The sequence below is a fragment of the Myotis davidii genome, unplaced genomic scaffold, assembly GCF_000327345.1.
Source record: "Myotis davidii unplaced genomic scaffold, ASM32734v1 scaffold2414, whole genome shotgun sequence".
NCBI classification, from domain to species: Eukaryota; Metazoa; Chordata; class Mammalia; order Chiroptera; family Vespertilionidae; genus Myotis; species Myotis davidii.
This window is the reverse complement of record NW_006285083.1, coordinates 106,810-123,646: the sequence shown is the minus strand read 5'-3', so window position 1 is coordinate 123,646 and position 16,837 is coordinate 106,810. Positions and strand designations below refer to the sequence as shown.

General features: G+C 54.1%; 1 protein-coding gene across 3 annotated transcripts; it reads left to right on the top strand.

Annotated features, from left to right (window-relative positions):
* The first annotated feature begins 4,974 nt into the window (after positions 1-4,974).
* LOC102753831 (chromosome unknown open reading frame, human C10orf99) lies at positions 4,975-11,887 on the top strand. Of its 3 annotated transcripts, none has more exons than XM_015558668.1 (4): positions 4,975-5,298; positions 6,815-6,937; positions 8,320-8,512; positions 11,613-11,887. In XM_015558668.1, exons 1-4 carry the CDS (start codon positions 5,220-5,222, stop codon positions 11,803-11,805), a joined length of 588 nt encoding a protein of 195 aa, XP_015414154.1. In that variant the 5' UTR covers positions 4,975-5,219; the 3' UTR covers positions 11,806-11,887. The 3 variants fall into 3 exon arrangements, with proteins under 3 accessions (XP_015414154.1, XP_015414155.1, XP_015414156.1); XM_015558669.1 differs by having other exon boundaries at positions 4,988-5,298; positions 6,848-6,937; XM_015558670.1 differs by lacking the exon at positions 8,320-8,512 and having other exon boundaries at positions 4,997-5,298.
* Positions 11,888-16,837: the final 4,950 nt, after the last annotated feature.

Below are 16,837 nucleotides of genomic sequence, written 5' to 3'. Positions count from 1 at the left end.
TATCCTGACCTACCTGGCAGAGGACCCAACCTCTGCCAACACACCAAGTGTGCCCGTGACTGCTTGTGTCTCAGGTTGTGTCACCCTCGCCATACTGGGTGCCTCAGCAAGGGAAATCATGTGATAACCTACCTCTAAGTAGAAGGCATTTAAAAAGAAGTGGAAAAATTATGGCAGGATCTTTTTTTATATATAATATATTTTATTGAGTTTTTACAGAGAGGAAGGGAGAGATATAGAGAGTTAGAAACATCGATGGGAGAGAAACATCGATTAGTTGCCTCCTGCACATCTACTGGGGATGTGCCCGCAACCCAGGTACATGTCCTTGACCGGAATCGAACCTGGGACCTTACAGTCTGCAGGCCAACACTCTATCCACTGAGCCAAACCGGTTTCGGCAATGGCAAATCTTCACTGTTAATTCTAAGTGGCAGGGAAAGGGGCACTTGGTAGGAAAATGAGGTGTTTGTTGTATTTTCCAGTATATTATAGCAAGGAAAGTACATATGGTGAGAAAGTCCATTGAAACACACTTTTCAAAAGAACCATGAAAGCAGAACATCTCCACCCTGAGGCCTTGGTACGTCTCATCTCTGAGTGGAACTGGACCCAGAGCCTTCAGGTGCTGTAGCCCTGACAGGCTGTTTGCAGTAGCCCAGCGTTGAAGTTTCCCCAGGACTGCCGAGCCCTGGCCGCACCTCAGACATCGCCCTGTCCCGGTGGTGCCAGGTGGGAGGGTGGAGATGGGAAAAGCTGACACTTATTTTCTGGGAAGCCTGCTGTCAACCCTGCAAGTCAGAGACCAGACACTGACAGGATCCATCCCAGCCAGCTCCGAGGGCTGGCAAAGCAGACTTTGGCACCCCCCTTCTCCCTGCGGCCCATGCCTCATGCTTGCTCTACCAGTTCTCCCTTCTCTGTCAGAATCCACAGCTGTGAATGGTGCTGGCACCCGCCATTTAGGCCTGAATTTTAGTGGGGATTTTTTTTGTCCTGAATTGTGGCAAGAAAACACAGTCATTGCTCTACCAGCATGTCAAACTTGCGGCCAGTGGGCTGCATGCCTCATTTATTTAAACAAGGCATGAGTTTGACATGCTTGCTTGAAGAAGCACTATACATCTTTGAACATAAGTGGGGGTTGCTATTTTTTGGAGACAGGTTGCACCCCACTTCCAGCAATCAACCACCTAATAAGAAAGATTATCTTCAGATACCAGGACGCGTTAGCATTGCACTCTCATCAAAAGGATCTGTTCCTCTCCAGCCGCAGCTGCTGTTGTAATTCGCAACAGACACTAAGGAACAGGACAGCTGTGCAGCTGTTCCAGGGCCGCTCAGTGGCAGAGTTCTGGTTATTCACGCAGCCCAAGACCCCGAAGAGGTGCTATCAGACAGCCCGAGTCAGAGGGAGAGGCCTGCCCCCACCTCAGTTCTCTTCATGCTCCTATAAATGAATTTAAATGAGGGACTCTAGATGATGGAGTTGTGATAAAGCTAATTTATTAAAGCATGCACGTTTATCACAGAAGCAAGGCTAGCAAACCTATCCATCTGGCTTATGCAGCGCAGACGGGCGCTCAGCTAATCTGCAGAGCAGGTCGGGTGGGGGTTGGGGGCGTTATGTACCCTCCTGGTTAAAGGTTTCAGAATTCCCTGCTGCATATGTTGGTGCAGATTAATTCTCAAGGTTCTTTATTACTTTGAGTGGCCTTCCCAGGACACATGAGAAGTGTCTGAGCTTTATCTTGCCCAGCCTTGAGGATGCTGGCTTCTCTGCTTAGTAGAAGAAATGAAACCGCCTTTCTCCTTTCTCCTCCCCGTCCTGTCTGCATTCTCTCCTGAGGGAGGCTTTAACCATTTGCTCTGGAGTATGAGTGAGTGTGCTTGGCTGGGGAAGATAATGGCTTGTTATTTACAAGCTGGCTGCAAATTGCCCACACTGTTTGGTCTTGTTCTAACTTTCTTGTCTCAACTTCCCAATTCCTCCTGCCCTGGCATGTTCCTAGCTTCTCACTGCCCTGCAGCAGAGCCTGGGCCATGTGGCACCTGTGCTTTTTAGAAGACCAGGGTCCTGAGTCCCCCTCCAGAGCCTCCATGGAAAGAAAGGGCAGGAGGGCAGGGGGCTCAGAGGCAGTGGCCTCACAGGTGCTCCAGCAGGACAGGGAGTGGCCACAGGCGGGAAGACGGCCCCCTTGTGTCCTGGAGCAGAAGACAGCATTCCAGCATGGGCCTGGGAGGAGCCCAAGTCCTGCTGGCAGCCACCATGGTGGGCAGGTGGCCCGCCGTCAGGCCTGTGGGTGGATGGCCTCCCAGTGGTGGAGAGAGAGTAACAGGGAGGGTGCACAGCATTCGGGAACCGAGGGACCAGCCAGGTGAGGGCGGAGGGAACAGACAGGATTTACCAGCCTTGACCCCCAGAGGCAGGCTAGAGGCTTATGAGGAAGCACAGATCAATGGTAAAACAGAGAGGAAGCCATTAGTTGTTTGTGCATGTTCAGGGTGGCATGTAGGTTATTGTCGATCCCATGAGCTCTGTGGAACCAACACGTCAGAAAAGAACCTCAGCATTGGAGTCACATAGGCTGCTGCTAAGTTGCTGCTAACGTTTCCTGTGAGGGGAGGAGTGTTTCCCTGTTACAAGATGAAACTGAATGAAGAATTCAATGAGAAAAGAATTGAAGGATCACTGAAGTGGTCCCAGGAGTCTGACCCCTCCTCCTATTATAAATTCACCTGGAATTTGCTAAGCACATGAGGGAGCATCATTGCAGGGCCAGGAATGCCCCTGGGGAGAGGAGTGGTGGCCCAGAATGAAGGGAGGGACCAGCCTAAGGTGCTGGTGTAAGGGGAGGCGCTTCAGGCAGTTTCCTAATTCGAAACCAGAAATTTGACTGGAAACTGGCTCCTTCCTGGCATCCCCTGTGCGAGTCAGGTGAGCCTCTAAGACATTTTCTCAGGAGGCTGCCAAGTGCCAAATCATCTTTGGAAATTATTCAACACCTCGAGCTTGATTATTTTTGTACCCAAACTGCATATGCTTAAAACTAACAGATGTTCCTATTAAAAATGCTTCTCGGCCGCCCGTCTAGCTCAGCCGGTAGAGCATGAGACTCTTAAAAATGCTTCTCATTTTTACCTCTCTCAGCTCAACATGAGATTTCAAATATTCTAAAGAGTCAAAGACATTTCTTCCTTTTTAAAATTAAGACATCCACAGCCATCTGTCTTTGAAATGTAAAGAAAGCAGGTGAAAATCCGAGAGCAGGGATTGTCTTTGGGGAGTGGGGTTTGGGGTAGAACTTTCACTTTATACCCTATGTTTTTAAATTACTGCAGGCAGAGGTTGCTGAAGTAATTTTTATAAGCATTTAAAAGCAGGTGGGATTCTGACATTGAATCCATCCTTCCCGCCAAGCCTGCGATCCCAGGAACACCTGCGAATCTGAGAACAGGGTGTGTGGTTGTGCAGAGAATGGAAGCCAAGAGAGCCAGTCCTCCTGCTCTTAGCTCTCAGTGCCCTTATGATTCTGTTCTGTGTTGAGAAGCTGGCATCTATTTCTGACTCAATAGCTGAGTGGCTGAGGGTCCGCAAAATTACTCAAGCCCTGGACCTTGGAGCAGACGAGTACCTCTCTTTAGTAGCCAGCCCCTCCTACTGCCTCTGCCTTGCAAAGCAATTAGAGTTCAAGTCTGAGTTGGACTGCATTGCTGCCCTGGGCAAGGCGGGCTTCCTCCCCTCTGACGCTGGTTTGCCAGCACAGAGAGTAGCTGTTTTAGCAGGCAATGGGTGAGTGCAGCCAAGATATGCCATCTCCCAGAGGACTTGGTGGTGGCACCCAAGTCACCCAATAAAAGTAAATAAAACAATGGCAATAGTTCTTGATAGGAACCATGGATGTAATTCTAACTCGGAAAGCACCTGTAATGTGCAGTTAGTAAGAATAGCTGCTGCTGGCAGATGCAGCTCAAGACAAGTCCCACCCTCGCCCTGCCCTCTCAACAATGGCCACCCTCAAACCTTTCCTGGGCACCAAGACTGGAGTTGTCTCTGGAAGAACCGCGCCCCCACCCCCACCCCAGGTCTTCCTGGCCACACCCTCGCTGAGGCCATGCCCACTCAACGTGGCCATCAAGGCTGGAAATCGCTTGGAAAGGAAACCAGATGGGCTGGGTGACCATCCACGGGACATCGGATCTCAAGCCAGCAGCCCCTTTGTGTGGATGGTTTAAAAATGTTTTAAACACACAGAAACTTACAGGCTGTCTGTCATGACATCCCCTGGGCCCTGACGGGCTCACTGAGCCCACTGACACTCTTGTCTAAATTGTCCCCTGAGCTCCAGGCGGGAGGCTGTGGAGGGCACGGCTGCCAGTCCCGGGCAGCGTGAGCATCTGGATGGGCTGCTGGGAGCAGCGGGCCTGGAGGCTTGAACCAGATGCCGCCGTGTCCCATGCGCCTGTGGGCCCAGCGGAGCCTGCTCTTGGTTAGAAGGGCACACGGGAGGGCGAAGGAGAGAAGGACATGCGAGCACAAGGGGAAGCACTCTGGATCTGCACAGCGGCCCCACCAAGAAAGCCCGAGGCCAGCAGGCACCTTCCCGCCCCCGGGGCCAAGCACTCAGCCTGGCGCGGGGAGAGGGCCACGGAGTCTTGGGACGCCAGCAGCAGACCCTCCTCACACCCGGTTCCTCACTGGACTGCGAGGAGGGCAGCCCTGGGCCCCTGCCGCGGGGACGCAGTCAGCACAGGCTCCGCCGCTGCGTGTGGCAGCGCAGAACCCACCCGGCTCTCTGGCTCCCACATTTCCCCAGGGCTCGGCCTCCCAGGCTTTGCCCGGGGCGTTACCGGCCTCCTCGGGCCACAGCTCAACAAGGAGCAGGAAGAGCTGTGCGGATGGAATGATCACGGACACTAAAAGTTAATGTTCAACCCAGGGAAGGGGCTCTTCCTGGCGGTTTCCTGCTCTGGCCACTGAGGCCCCGCTGGGCGCTCCCTGGGCTGGGCCACAGCTCTGCTTCCAGCTCACCAGGCTCTCACCTTCTTGAAAAGCTGGTTTCTTCCTTTTGGGAGGGGCTGGCTCTGCTCTTTATGAGAATTCCAAGGTTGCTGCGGCCCTGCCCATTTGGGAACACCTCTCCCGGCACTCGGTGTCCTTGCGGAGGATTTCCGGGGCTCAGCTGCCTCCCGGGACAGACAGGAGACCCGGCTGCACCATGCGGGCTCTGGTCCTCTGCAGCCTGCTCTGCACGCTGCTGCTCTGCTTCTCCGTCTTCTCCGTCTTCTCCGTGGAAGGTAGGACCGTCCCGGGTGCTGGGCCTGATGGGATGTCAGCACCGGGAAGGCTGGAATCAGGAAACGTTGGAGGGCAGGCCTCTGGCAGGCAGTCCTGGGCCCGAAAGACGGTCTTCCTCCTGAGTCTGTGCAGCCCTTCCACCCCTAGTGTCACACCAAGGTGGCGGGGCGCCTTCGCCATCGTCTCCTCATAGCTCTGAGCACACACAGGTGGAGGGAGGGCAGGCTCCCCGCAGACCAGACAGGGACTCCCCGCCAGATCGCTCTGCACCGAGGTCCCACCTCGCTAGAATTCAGGGCCACTGTGCTGTCCTGTGTCACGCTCGAAGCACAGTAAATGTGTGTTGAGTGAATGAATAAATTAATTAATAGGTTATCTGAGTCTGAACATCTCCCAGACTCATGCACAGTAGACACTGTGGCAGAAGGCATGAGAGGGCACATGCGCGGGTTTAGAAGTGGGGGCGCTTCTGTGCCTCTGTGGATATGAGTATCTCTCCTGACTTCTTCCATCAGATAGCTGAGTATTTTGAGCTTTTTCTCTTTTCTAACTTCTCTAGAAACTGCTACTTTTACTCTTGTTTCAGTGGTTGCGCTTATTTAACATTTATTGGGGTTGGGGATAAAGAAATATGTAAAGGGGTGAAAACACCCATCATTTCATGCTGCAGGAATAGCCATGTTCAACATTTTGATTATTTCTTTTCAGTATTGCATGCCAGCATATTTTGTAGTTGATAAATCCCTGCATGTTTGATGTTGTATCTTTATTAATCCCTGCATGATTACACTCACCATAGTTATGATTGGAACCCTGGGAGCATTTACACCAGAATGTCAGCAGCAGTGATCTCTGAGCAAGAAGGTGATAGGAAGCATTTGTTTTCTAAAGTGCCTGCAGGGACAGCGTGTGCCTATGACGTGGAGCCAGGGCCTGGAACCCGCATGCACAGGGCCTGGCAGTGCGGACAGACCTCCGTTTGCCATGTGGAGGCTGCCACTGCGCCTTTAGGAGGATTTAATGAAGATGAAGCTCTTTCCCCATAGTTTCCCATCCATTTAGGAATATCTCTGGCAGACTCTCCAAAGCAGTGCTATTAAACTAATATGTTTTAGGTATAACTTGCCATCAAGTGAATGTGCATGATGAATTTACATGCTTAGACATTGAGATGGTTGACAACTTTGTGCTATTTTAGGTCTGTGGCAAAGGCATATGTGTACATAACACAGTTCCTGTATTTAGGGCACTGCCTTAGGCTCAGTGGCCATGGTGAGAGCCATGGTGTCAAAAGGCAGAGACACTTTTGAGTGAATGTTTCTCAGACAAGAACACGAGAAACAGATTCTGGGGGCAGAGATTCTCTCCATATGGACTTTATATTCCTAAAAAGTAAATCCCCTCCAGGCCCCTCCTTTACCTGGGCCTCCCAGAGCCCATCCTGAGCTTTCTCAAGCAGCACGTCTGAGCCCTGAGCCGTGAGAGCTAAAGCTCACGCCAGTCATTCCTGCACAGACCAAGCCCAGTGCCCCCTGTGTCCGCCCGCAGGAAAAAGGCACCCCCGCCCTCCTGCCAAGCCCTGGAAAGGCAAGCCCTGCTGTTCCCAAGTTCCGGATCCTGCCCTGAGGACCCAGAAAGGTGAGCACCGCACACCATGGGGCTGCGTCAGCCCCGCCCAAGCCTGGGGTCGGCCTGGTATGGAGGGGCCATAGACAGATAGGATCGCTGCCTCGTGGGGCTTCCCGTCTGTGGGGAAAACTGACCAGCCCAGCCCCAAAGTCACTAAATGAATCATTTTGAACTCAATATGTTCTGTCAAAAGAAAGAACAGGATGCAATTATGAAATGGGGAACAGAGGATAGAGGGAGAGGGTGCAGGCAGGGGGTCTGTGATGTGCAAGAGAAAGGCATGGAGGACAGAGGGAGGGTTGAGAGGTGCTCATGGAAGCTACCAACCAAGGCAGGGCCGATCTTGGAGCTGGTGCAGAGATCGGGCAGATGAGGCTGGCATGTCAAGAGTCCGGGAAGTACAGGAAGGCAGAAAGCCTGGGCAGTGCTGGGTGGCAGGAGGCGTGCAGTGGGGGAGGGTGCAGGCACCCAGGTCCCAGCCATGCCAGGGGCAGACTGACGCGTAGGCGTGGGCTGGCCGGGGTGAGAGGTAGGAGTGCTGGGCCTCTGCTGACCTGTGGTAGGTGGGTCCTAGAGCCTGGGACAAGCACAGGCCTTCAGGGGAAGCTGCAGAGCCTGCCATCAGCCAGGCCTGACACAGAGCCAGGGCGCCTGCCCCCACTCCCCGCAGCCCAAGGTTCCCTGCAGGACCCACAGCGGGCAGCCAGGCCTGACCAGCTCCAAGAGCCTGTGCACCAGAGGGAGCTGAGTGGCTCCGCCTCAGGCCACTCCTCTGAGGAAGGGCATCACCTCCCGCAGGGGCCGGTAGAAGTACCAGACCTCACACCCTGAGCCCAGGGCGCCCAGCACCCAGGCCAGGTGGAGAGTGAGCTGCTGACAGGCTGCCTGCAGCTCAGCTCCCACCTGAGGCCCAACCAGGCGCAGGAGCCGTGTTTCATCAAAGAAATAAGGCAGAAATCTAGGGAAAAGAAGCAGCATCTACCCCATGCGGAGAGAAGGGCGTGCTCAGACCCTCCCCAGGATGCGCCTGCTTGGAGGCAGGAGGGGAGTTAAGGACATATGCACAGCACACGCTAGCACACAGCTCCCTCTAAACAGCCGGCTCGTGTTGGACAGGATTCTTTTCAGTGTGTATATTTTTTAAATTCCATTGCAGAAATTTGCAGACAACTTAGAACAAGAAGAGCAAAACAAACATTTCTATTGTGTCCTTATGCAATCTCAGTTAAACCCTGGGAACAATGGGGAAGCATTGTCACTGCTTTACAGATTGGGAAACTGAGCCTGAGGCAGAGCGAGGAGTCCGGTGTGTCCACTCTTCCCACTGCAGCCATGCTTCCCCCAGAGCCAGCTCCCCGCAGCACATTTATGAAGCCACTTACGTGTCCCAGGGGACGGCGGACTCACCTTCTCAGTCAGCCACCTGCTCCACCTGCTGGCCACCTCGCTCCTCGCTGGGGTCAGTGTAACAGTTGAAGCCACCTCACTGGCAAGGCCACGGTGGAGCCAGTGGGGCGGCCCCGAGTGCCCTCCACGTGCCTGTTGTATCTTGAGAGGAAGTGTGAGCGGGCCCTGGATGGCGGGGTCAGGAGGAGCGAGGTGCACGCTGAGAGCAGAAGCCATGTGTTCTCGGCCAGGCGTGGGGGCTAGTGCTGTGTGGCCAGCAGCGGGCTGGGTGTGCTGGCTCTGCTCTCTGTACTGATGAAGGAGTGTCCAAGCGCCTATCTTTGGAGAGAGAACATAGCCAGGTGGCCTGGAGGTGGTCCCTGTGCCCAGCGGGCTGTGGCCCATGCGTGGGCATCAGCTGCTCCTCAGCCTCCAGGCTCTCCTGAGCTCTGTTTCCCTGCAGGTGAAGCAGATGTTGTATCTTTATTAATCCGTGCATGATTACACGCACCAAACATAGTTATGATTGGAACCCTGGGAGCATTTACACCAGAATGTCAGCAGCAGTGATCTCTGAGCAAGAAGGTGATAGGAAGCATTTGTTTTCTAAAGTGCCTGCAGGGACAGTGTGTGCCTATGACGTGGAGCCAGGGCCTGGAACCCGCATGCACAGGGCCTGGCAGTGCGGACAGACCTCCGTTTGCCATGTGGAGGCTGCCACTGCGCCTTCAGGAGGATTTAATGGAGATGAAGCTCAGGGGAGTAGGGACGGGGACAGGAAGTGCCAGGCATAGGACTCTGGGTCAATCCAACAAAATCATCTTCAAAAATCAATGTGCCAAGTGGCCGATTGCTGGAGTACACTTACCAATTTACTAAAACAGTCTTTTTCTCAAGTGTTAGAAACGGGCAGCAACCTGTACAGCTGCACTGTCATAGCGCAGTTTTTTTTTTAATATATTTTATTGATTTTTCACAGAGAGGAAGGGAGAGAGATAGAGAGTTAGAAACATCGATGAGAGAGAAACATCGATCAGCTGCCTCCTGCACATCTCCTACTGGGGATGTGCCCACAACCAAGGTACATGCCCTTGACCGGAATCGAACCTGGGACCTTTCAGTCCACAGACCGACGCTCTATCCACTGAGCCAAACCGGTTTCGGCCATAGCGCAGTTTTTAAAGGAGTGTTCCACCTGCTGGCCGTGAGCACTGAAGGGTGTCGGGCTTAGGTTGGGGTCTGATGGCAGCTGTTTAAGCCCCACCAGCGGCAAGGCCTCCTTCCCTAGCCCCCCCACTACTCCCCCCGGCACCCAGAGGCAGTCAGTGAGGAAGCTCCTGGGGGCCTCCCTGGGAAGGCCCTTGAGGCTGAGGGCTGGGAGCCCGGGGCCACCGCACTGCTCACAGCCCAGAAAAACCATCACCCTCGGTGGCGCTGGGGTGAAGGGGTATAGAGGAGTTCCTCCCACCATGGGATGGACCCTGTTTTCAGGGGGGCGCCCAGACTGCAGACACAAAGGGCCATGAGTGTGACAACTTGCAGATTTCGGCAACTTTGGGTGGTACCATGGGTATAGGAGGGCTCAGTGCAATGGTCCCTGGAGGGGGAGGTAGGGAGGGTGGCCAGCCCATGCTGCCCAATTAGAGGGCTCAGATCAGTGGCCTTATTCCCTGTGATTATGTCCATTTGCCAAAGCAACATAGCAAACACTCCCCACTTTGGTGGTCAAACCAGTAAGTGTTTACTATTTTCTGTGAGTCCCAGGTCAGCTGGCAGCTCTGCTGTGCTTGCTGTGCTCAGTCACTGCTGATCTTGGCTGGGCTCTCGGTTCTGGGCTCAGTGGTCTTGGATGGTCTCACTCGGGCAACTGGACCTTCCACACAGTCGCTCTCCCTCCAGCAGGCCAACCCACATGGGGCTGCAGGTCTCACCTCTGTGAGTAGAAGCACTTAAGCCTCTTGAGGCCTCAGAACTGGCCCAGCTTCCTCTCCACGTCATCACTTCATGGTTAGCCGAAGCCCCGCACCAGCACTCAGCCTCAAGGAGCAGGGAAGCAGACCCCATGTCTTGACGGGAAGCTGCACAGTCACATTGCAAAGACGGGGTGGAGACTTGTGATCATATTGGCAATCAGTCAACCACAGCATTTGCTGTGGGAGCCAGAGAAGAGAGTGTAGGGGTTGCAGGGTGGGGGTCGGCGGAGGGGAGCAGTGGTCAACCACGGGCCTCTAGCAGAAATGCTGGGGGTTCTCACAATGTGAGTCAGCATAGACCTCACCTGTGTGTGGCTGTGATGATCACTGGGAAGACAAGGGCATCTTCACATAGGAACAGATATAGAAGCCATTATCACTATTTGTGATTGAGACAGGAGGCGTGGATAAACTATGATAACTAAATTTACTTTCTATATAGCTAGTAGTCATATAGCAATTGGTGTGCAGCACTTACATCTGCTAACTCATTTAGGTTGGGGTCAGATGCAGCTGTTTAGGCCCCACCTCCTACTAATCCTAAGAGTTAGGTACTATTACTATGACCATTTTTACACATGAGGAACCAAAGCACAGAGAGGTTAAGTAACTTGTTGAAGGTCACACAGCTAGTAAGTGGTAAAGCTGGCTCTGCCAAATGACCTGGCTCTAGATTCTATGTTCTTAACCCTCTCACTGCCTTGCATAGTAATAGCCTGGAAACAGGAGAAAAAAAAAAAGAATAATCCCATTACCATAACTTAATAACCTTCTCATTCGTGTTTCCTTTGTTTTGTCATGCAAAATGTTTGCCTGGTTTTATTTTTTATTGCATATCATTCTTTAATTTTTAAAATTCACATTTCATCATAATCATTTTTATGTTACAACATAGTCTTCATAATCATAGTGCTTATCACTATAAAATGTTTCCACTATTGGAAACAAAACTCTGAAGAATACCTTAGCGCATACAGTTTTTTTCTTTTTGTGGATTATTCGTCCCATAAATGGGACCCAGCTCTGACACACACTTTGCTGGAAGATGGTCTGAGGGGCGAGGGCCTGCATGTGCGCAGGGCCTCCACCCGGGCCCTCAGCCTCCATGGGCTCTGCTCTTGACAGAGCCAACGGAGCAGCTAAGCCACCTCCTCTCCATCTCCTGCGAGGAAATCGGATTTCTCTCTGTGCCTCGGGGAAGAGGGTAGAGTTTGATTCATGCTTTGATTGTTTTCAAGATTGTGTCTAGAAGTGAATCTTAATTGTGTTTCCCCTCTCTCCACCCCTGGCTCTGCCTGCTGTGTCTGCCCATTGCTCCTTCCCAGGACACCGTGTGAGGATCTGCAAACCATGCAAGTTCAAGCCAGCGTCCCCCTTCTGGGTGGTGCCCGGGGCGCTCCCACAGGTTTAGTGTCCCCCAGCAAGGCTCAGTTCCTGAGGCGCCCCTGGGTCCCCCCTGGAGCTGGGACTGAGGCACAGGCCCTGGGAGCCTCTGCCCCCAGGCACTGGTCTCCTTAAAGACACAGCATCCCCGCGCCACGTTGGATTGTTCTTGCCCTGCCTTTCAGAAAAGCAACAATAAAGAAAGAAGAGCTTGGAATGCTTGCCTTTCTGAGTGTCCTTGGACAAATAACCTAGCACCTCAGGACTCACATCCGCGTCAGAGATACAAAAGCTGATGAGGAAAACACAAGGCCAGGAAGGCCCCTCATTGCTGTTCCGAAGGCCTCCATTCACCTGCTTCAGGCTTCACTGCTGTGAGCTGGGTGTTGGAAAGCTTCCTCTTGGGCAGCAAGGGCCCTGGGGAAGTTCTAGAATTTCAGATCCTGGTCCCATTGTGCCCCCAACCGTCAGAGTTACTGTGAACCAGGCTCAGCCCACCTGGCCTCAGCCCCTACCGCCCCCCCCCCGGCCCCTGCAGCGCAGACAGGATCCCCCAGACACATGCAGCGGTGAATCCAGAGCTTTCAGAGCCTGCGGGGTGCAGGGAGCAGGCTCCCCAGGGCAGCTGACTGGCTGCAGAGGCCCCATCGTTCCACCCGCGCCCAGCCCCTCCACTCGTATCCAAAGGCCCCTGAGGGGTCCTTTCCTATCTTCCCCAAGAGAGTAGGCAGGAATCTATAATAATAAAAATGTAATATGCTAATTAGACCGGACAGCCTTCCGGACAAAGGTTGGGCTACAAGGGCCGAGCCCCTTGCATGAATTTCATGCATCGATCCTCTAGTGAATAATAATCAGACAAATAAATAAGCAAAATGCATGGCGCATCCTTGTTTGGGCAAGTCTGTCAGAGGATGTGAGCCTCAAGGTTCTGCTGAAGAAAAGCCCGTCATCACAGCACACCCAATGCGGAGCGGGGAGAACGAGAACTAGCGACAGCAGCAAGGCCTTCACCAACACCCTAGGAGTCAAGTCCCAGTCCTGCCTAGGATTCCTCTTTTCTGTGAAATAAAGAGCACAGGACCTACTTAGAGGGCGGACAGGAGGCTCCAACTAGTAGAGGATGTAAAGTGCCCACAAACAAAGGGTTGCTCGCGGGGGCAGGGACAGAGTGGGGGGGCTTGGTTCAGGGAAGTCGCTGCCTCCCTGCCCCCACCCGGGCGAGTGTTTGTGTCCACGGTGAATGCAGAGCTGCAGGGCTGCGGCTCAGAGAGACAGATGGCCCAGGTCTGAGAGGCTCGTCTCTCAGTAAAGCTCCCTTTAATCGGATTCTCCCCACAAGGTGAGCCCCACAGACATGTCAGCCTGCTAGGCCGCCAGGTGCAGGGCTGATGGGAAGGGGTGCTCTGCACAGCCTCAGGGACATGGTCCCAGGGCAGCCAGCAGTCCTTGCTTTGCTTCCCAAGCTTCACTCACAGGCGCACACCTCACGCACGCACTCTCACCCCTCCCCGGTCGGCACTGGTCAGGCTGGGAGGCTCTGAGGCTGTGGTGCACCAGGAGGCTGAGGGCTGAGGAGCCATCACAGTTCCACAGAATGGGGAGCATCACGGGGCGGGGCCGGCGTGGGAGGTTGGGGAAAGGAGGAGCTGGTGCCTGAGCTGAGTTCTGGGCAAGCTCCAGCTGGGAGAGAAGGTATCTGTCTGTCTGTATGTCTGTTTGAGGTGAAGTAGGGGTGCAGCAAGGGCCAGGCAGGAAAACTTGAGTATTTGAGGAAAATTCAGCAACTGGACAGCAACACCAAGGGACAAAGAGAAAGGGGGGATTCACTCTGGGGCCCTATGAGCCCCTAGATATGTAGAGTTTATTCTGAGATGAGAAGAGCCAGAGACACTGTGAGCAGAGGAGAATGCAGGCAGGGAGAGGGGCCTACTGGGATGAAGGCAGGACAGTGGACCAGGCAGACGGGAGGGGAGACATGGGCTTGTTGGCTGTGTGGGCAGGGACCATTCCTGGGCGAGCAGGGCTTCCACTGAGAGCTTCCACCTTCCAGCAATGCCGAGAGCCGGCCCTGCTCCCTCTATTCCCCACTCCTCACACCCTCCAAAACAGGAAAAGAGAAAAATCTCACACAAAATTAAACACCTGTACTCAAGACTCAACCAGGAGGAACAATTCAAAGGCCACGTGCCCAACCACTGAGCCAAGTCCTTCTTTACTCTCAGAAAGCCCCGGGCCTGAGGCCAGCCCTCCGAGGGCGCTGGGAAGGGAAGGTCAGACATTACATGAACAAATAAAAGTGTAACCGGACAACCAAGAGTCCGCTGCCTGTCACTACTTGAGCCAATTCAGCAGAAACCGGGTTGAATCATGTGAGTGTTTAGTTCAGTCCTGCCAGCAGCTGGGTGAGCAGCAGGTCGTCCACGAAAATCTTCTCTGCCTGCCCCGCCGCCCCCATCCCCGCCCCCGCCGCATAAACCACTGCGTATAGAGGTAGAAGGACAAAGGAAAGTAGGCAAAGGGCAAATGGGCAGTTTACAGACACGCCAAGGGCTGGGTCCTCAAAGGGCTGAGTGATATGCAAGGGCTGGGGCTACCTGGGGAACAGCCAAAGGGAGTGCCAGCTCCCACGCAAACAGGAGCCTGCGGAGCTGCAGGAGCTGGAGCACCCCTCCCCTTCCTCGCCACATGGGTTTTAATTGGTGAGTCTGTGGACAACCGTGTGCGTAGGGTTTTCAAGGCTCTCAGGGACCCTTTGAGAGGACAAGGAAACCCCAAACATCTGAAAGTGACTTTTAGTTAGAAAACTGGACTCAGCACTCTGATCCCTTGAAGAACTCAGCCATGTTTGCAGTGGTGCCATTAGAGAAAGTGTGCCATCTCCACAGCAACTGAAGGGGCCCACACTCCCTGACTGTGTGGGATCCTGTACTGCGGACAGCTTCAAGCTTCCCCGACAGAATTGGGTTCAAATGATGGCTCACGTCATGTGCACTGTGATGTCAGGGGGCCTCAGGTTCCCGTCTCTGCAATGAGACTGAGAGCCTCTCTCGGAGAGTAAATCAGACGAGAAATGCCTGGTTCTGCAAATGAAGCCAAATGGTCACAAATCTGCTTCCATCAAACAGGGCCCCCGCTCCCCCCAGGACCAGTTCCATTCCCGCCGCTAAAGGGCCTCCTGATGGTGCCGCACATGTTACAGCCCCATGTGCCCACCCTCTGCTGACTCATCTCCCAGCTTATCTCTGGGCAAACTGTTGAGGGTGCCCTTCCTGGGGCAGAGGCCACGTCTGGTTTGGTCAGTGCTCCGAGGTCCTGCTGTGGGCCCGGGGACCCTGCAGCACTTCCCTGCCCTGAGAACAGCAGGAAACTCCTGGGACCAGGTGAGCCAGGCTTCGGTTCAGTCAGGGGCTGGCCCTGTGCTTACTAGCAGCCTGGTAGCCTGCGCCAGCTCCAGAGGCAAGGCTTGCTATCAGCAGCTCCATCCCTGGAAGAGGTCACTAGCTCATCTGCTATTTAATGTGTCAAACCACACTGCGCCTCTCCGGACCTGCAGAGTGTGAACCAGAGGTGGGAGGTGTCAGATTATAAGATGTCAGAACTGAAAAGGTCCTTTTCTACATCAAAATGAACCTTTCTGCTCAATTCAGTGATTACATATGCTGTGGATCTGAACAAGAGTCGAGAGCAGGGGTCTCCACGCCTTGCTATTGGGTGGAGTCAGAGAGACATGCCCTAGACCTGTGGGTCACAAACAATGAAAATACATCCTGCACACCGAATCCGGTTTGGCTCAGTGGATAGAGGGACCTGTCCTAGACGGACCTGCCCTAGAGGGACCTGTCCTAGAGGGACCTGCTCTAGAGGGACCTGTCCTAGAGGGACCTGCCCTAGAGGGACCTACTCTAGAGAGACCTGTCCCAGAGGGACCTGCCGATTGGCCTTTCACCACAGGTTGAGGAGGGAGACTCAAGGAGAAGGAACTCTCGTTGTGCAGGTTGGTAAGCCTGGGGTACCGGTGACCTGGAGACTTAGCAGGATCTGTCCGGATGGCCAAGCTCAGGTCCCACAGCAGGGGGTCCTTCCTTCCAGCTATGACAGAGGAAGCCATCATGCCCTCCTTACTGTAAGGCCGGAATCAGGCCGTGGTGAGGCCTCCACGAAGAGCTGTTTCCCAAGCTCTCGGGGCCTGAGGATGCCTGCTCTGTCCGTGCTCCCCAGATCTCTCTGGTTGTGGCATTGAAGGTCCCACATCCGAAAACACCCTCAGTCCCAGGCAAGCTCAGATGGCTAGTCGCTCTAGCAGATGTGAGCCTGTGCGATCAAGGGCTTGATCTCTGTAAGAAGACAACATAAACTGCAAATATAAAACTAGTGCTATGGAAGGGATATGTGAGCTAGGCTAGGGGCTCAGCTGAAAACTCAGCAGCTTCACAGTCATCTTCTGCCGTAGGAAGAGCTTCAGCTATTTTTGAACCCAGCTCTGGGCCTCACTGGCTGTGTGAGCCTCGGCAAGTGACTTACCCTCTCTGTGCTTTAACTTCTCCCTTTCCACAGCAGGGACAGGCATACCAGGAGAGGCTGTGCTGGTCACATGAGATGATAGAGTGATAGTGACAGGCTGGGTGGGCCCCTTCTTTATCCCTCTCCAGTGCAAGTCTATTGATTGAATGGATGGAGGGGAGAGAAGCCACTTGGTGAGGGGATGGGCCAGGACACAAGCAGGCTCTTCTCGGCCCTCTGACGGGGCACTTGTCCGGGAGATTCTGGCCCTGCTTCCAGGCACTGGGGCCCTGCAGAAGGCGGCAGTCCTCATCCGGAGACACGAAGCTGCAACATGTCTGTGAAATTGAAAGTGCACCTTCCAGCCCAGGGCCACGCCCAAGGGGCTCATGAGGAGTGAGGATGAGTATGAAACTGCCAAGCTGTCTGGGACCCAATGCACCTTCCCAGGCCCCAATCCCGAGCTCTCAGATGGAAGGGCTGGAGTGGCTGCTTCTCCCTGGTGCTGAGAGGACTGGTGATGACGCCTCAGGAGAGCTGGCCTAGCTGGGGGGTGGGGGGAGGGGGGCGCAGGGCGAGCAGGAGGGGAGACCCCAGAGGCAGCCCACAGCCCCCACCCTCTGCTCTTCCCCAGCGCACACCCTCCTCTGGGTCTTTCGGTCTC

Bases quoted from the DNA above. Each gene is read 5' to 3' on its own strand.
- LOC102753831 (XM_015558668.1), top strand. From the start codon at position 5,220: ATGCGGGCTCTGGTCCTCTGCAGCCTGCTCTGCACGCTGCTGCTCTGC. The intron at 6,938-8,319 runs GTGAGCACCGCA...TACGTGTCCCAG, and splicing joins TGCCCTGAGGACCCAGAAAG to GGGACGGCGGACTCACCTTC. The intron at 8,513-11,612 runs GTCAGGAGGAGC...GCTCCTTCCCAG, and splicing joins AGCGGGCCCTGGATGGCGGG to GACACCGTGTGAGGATCTGC.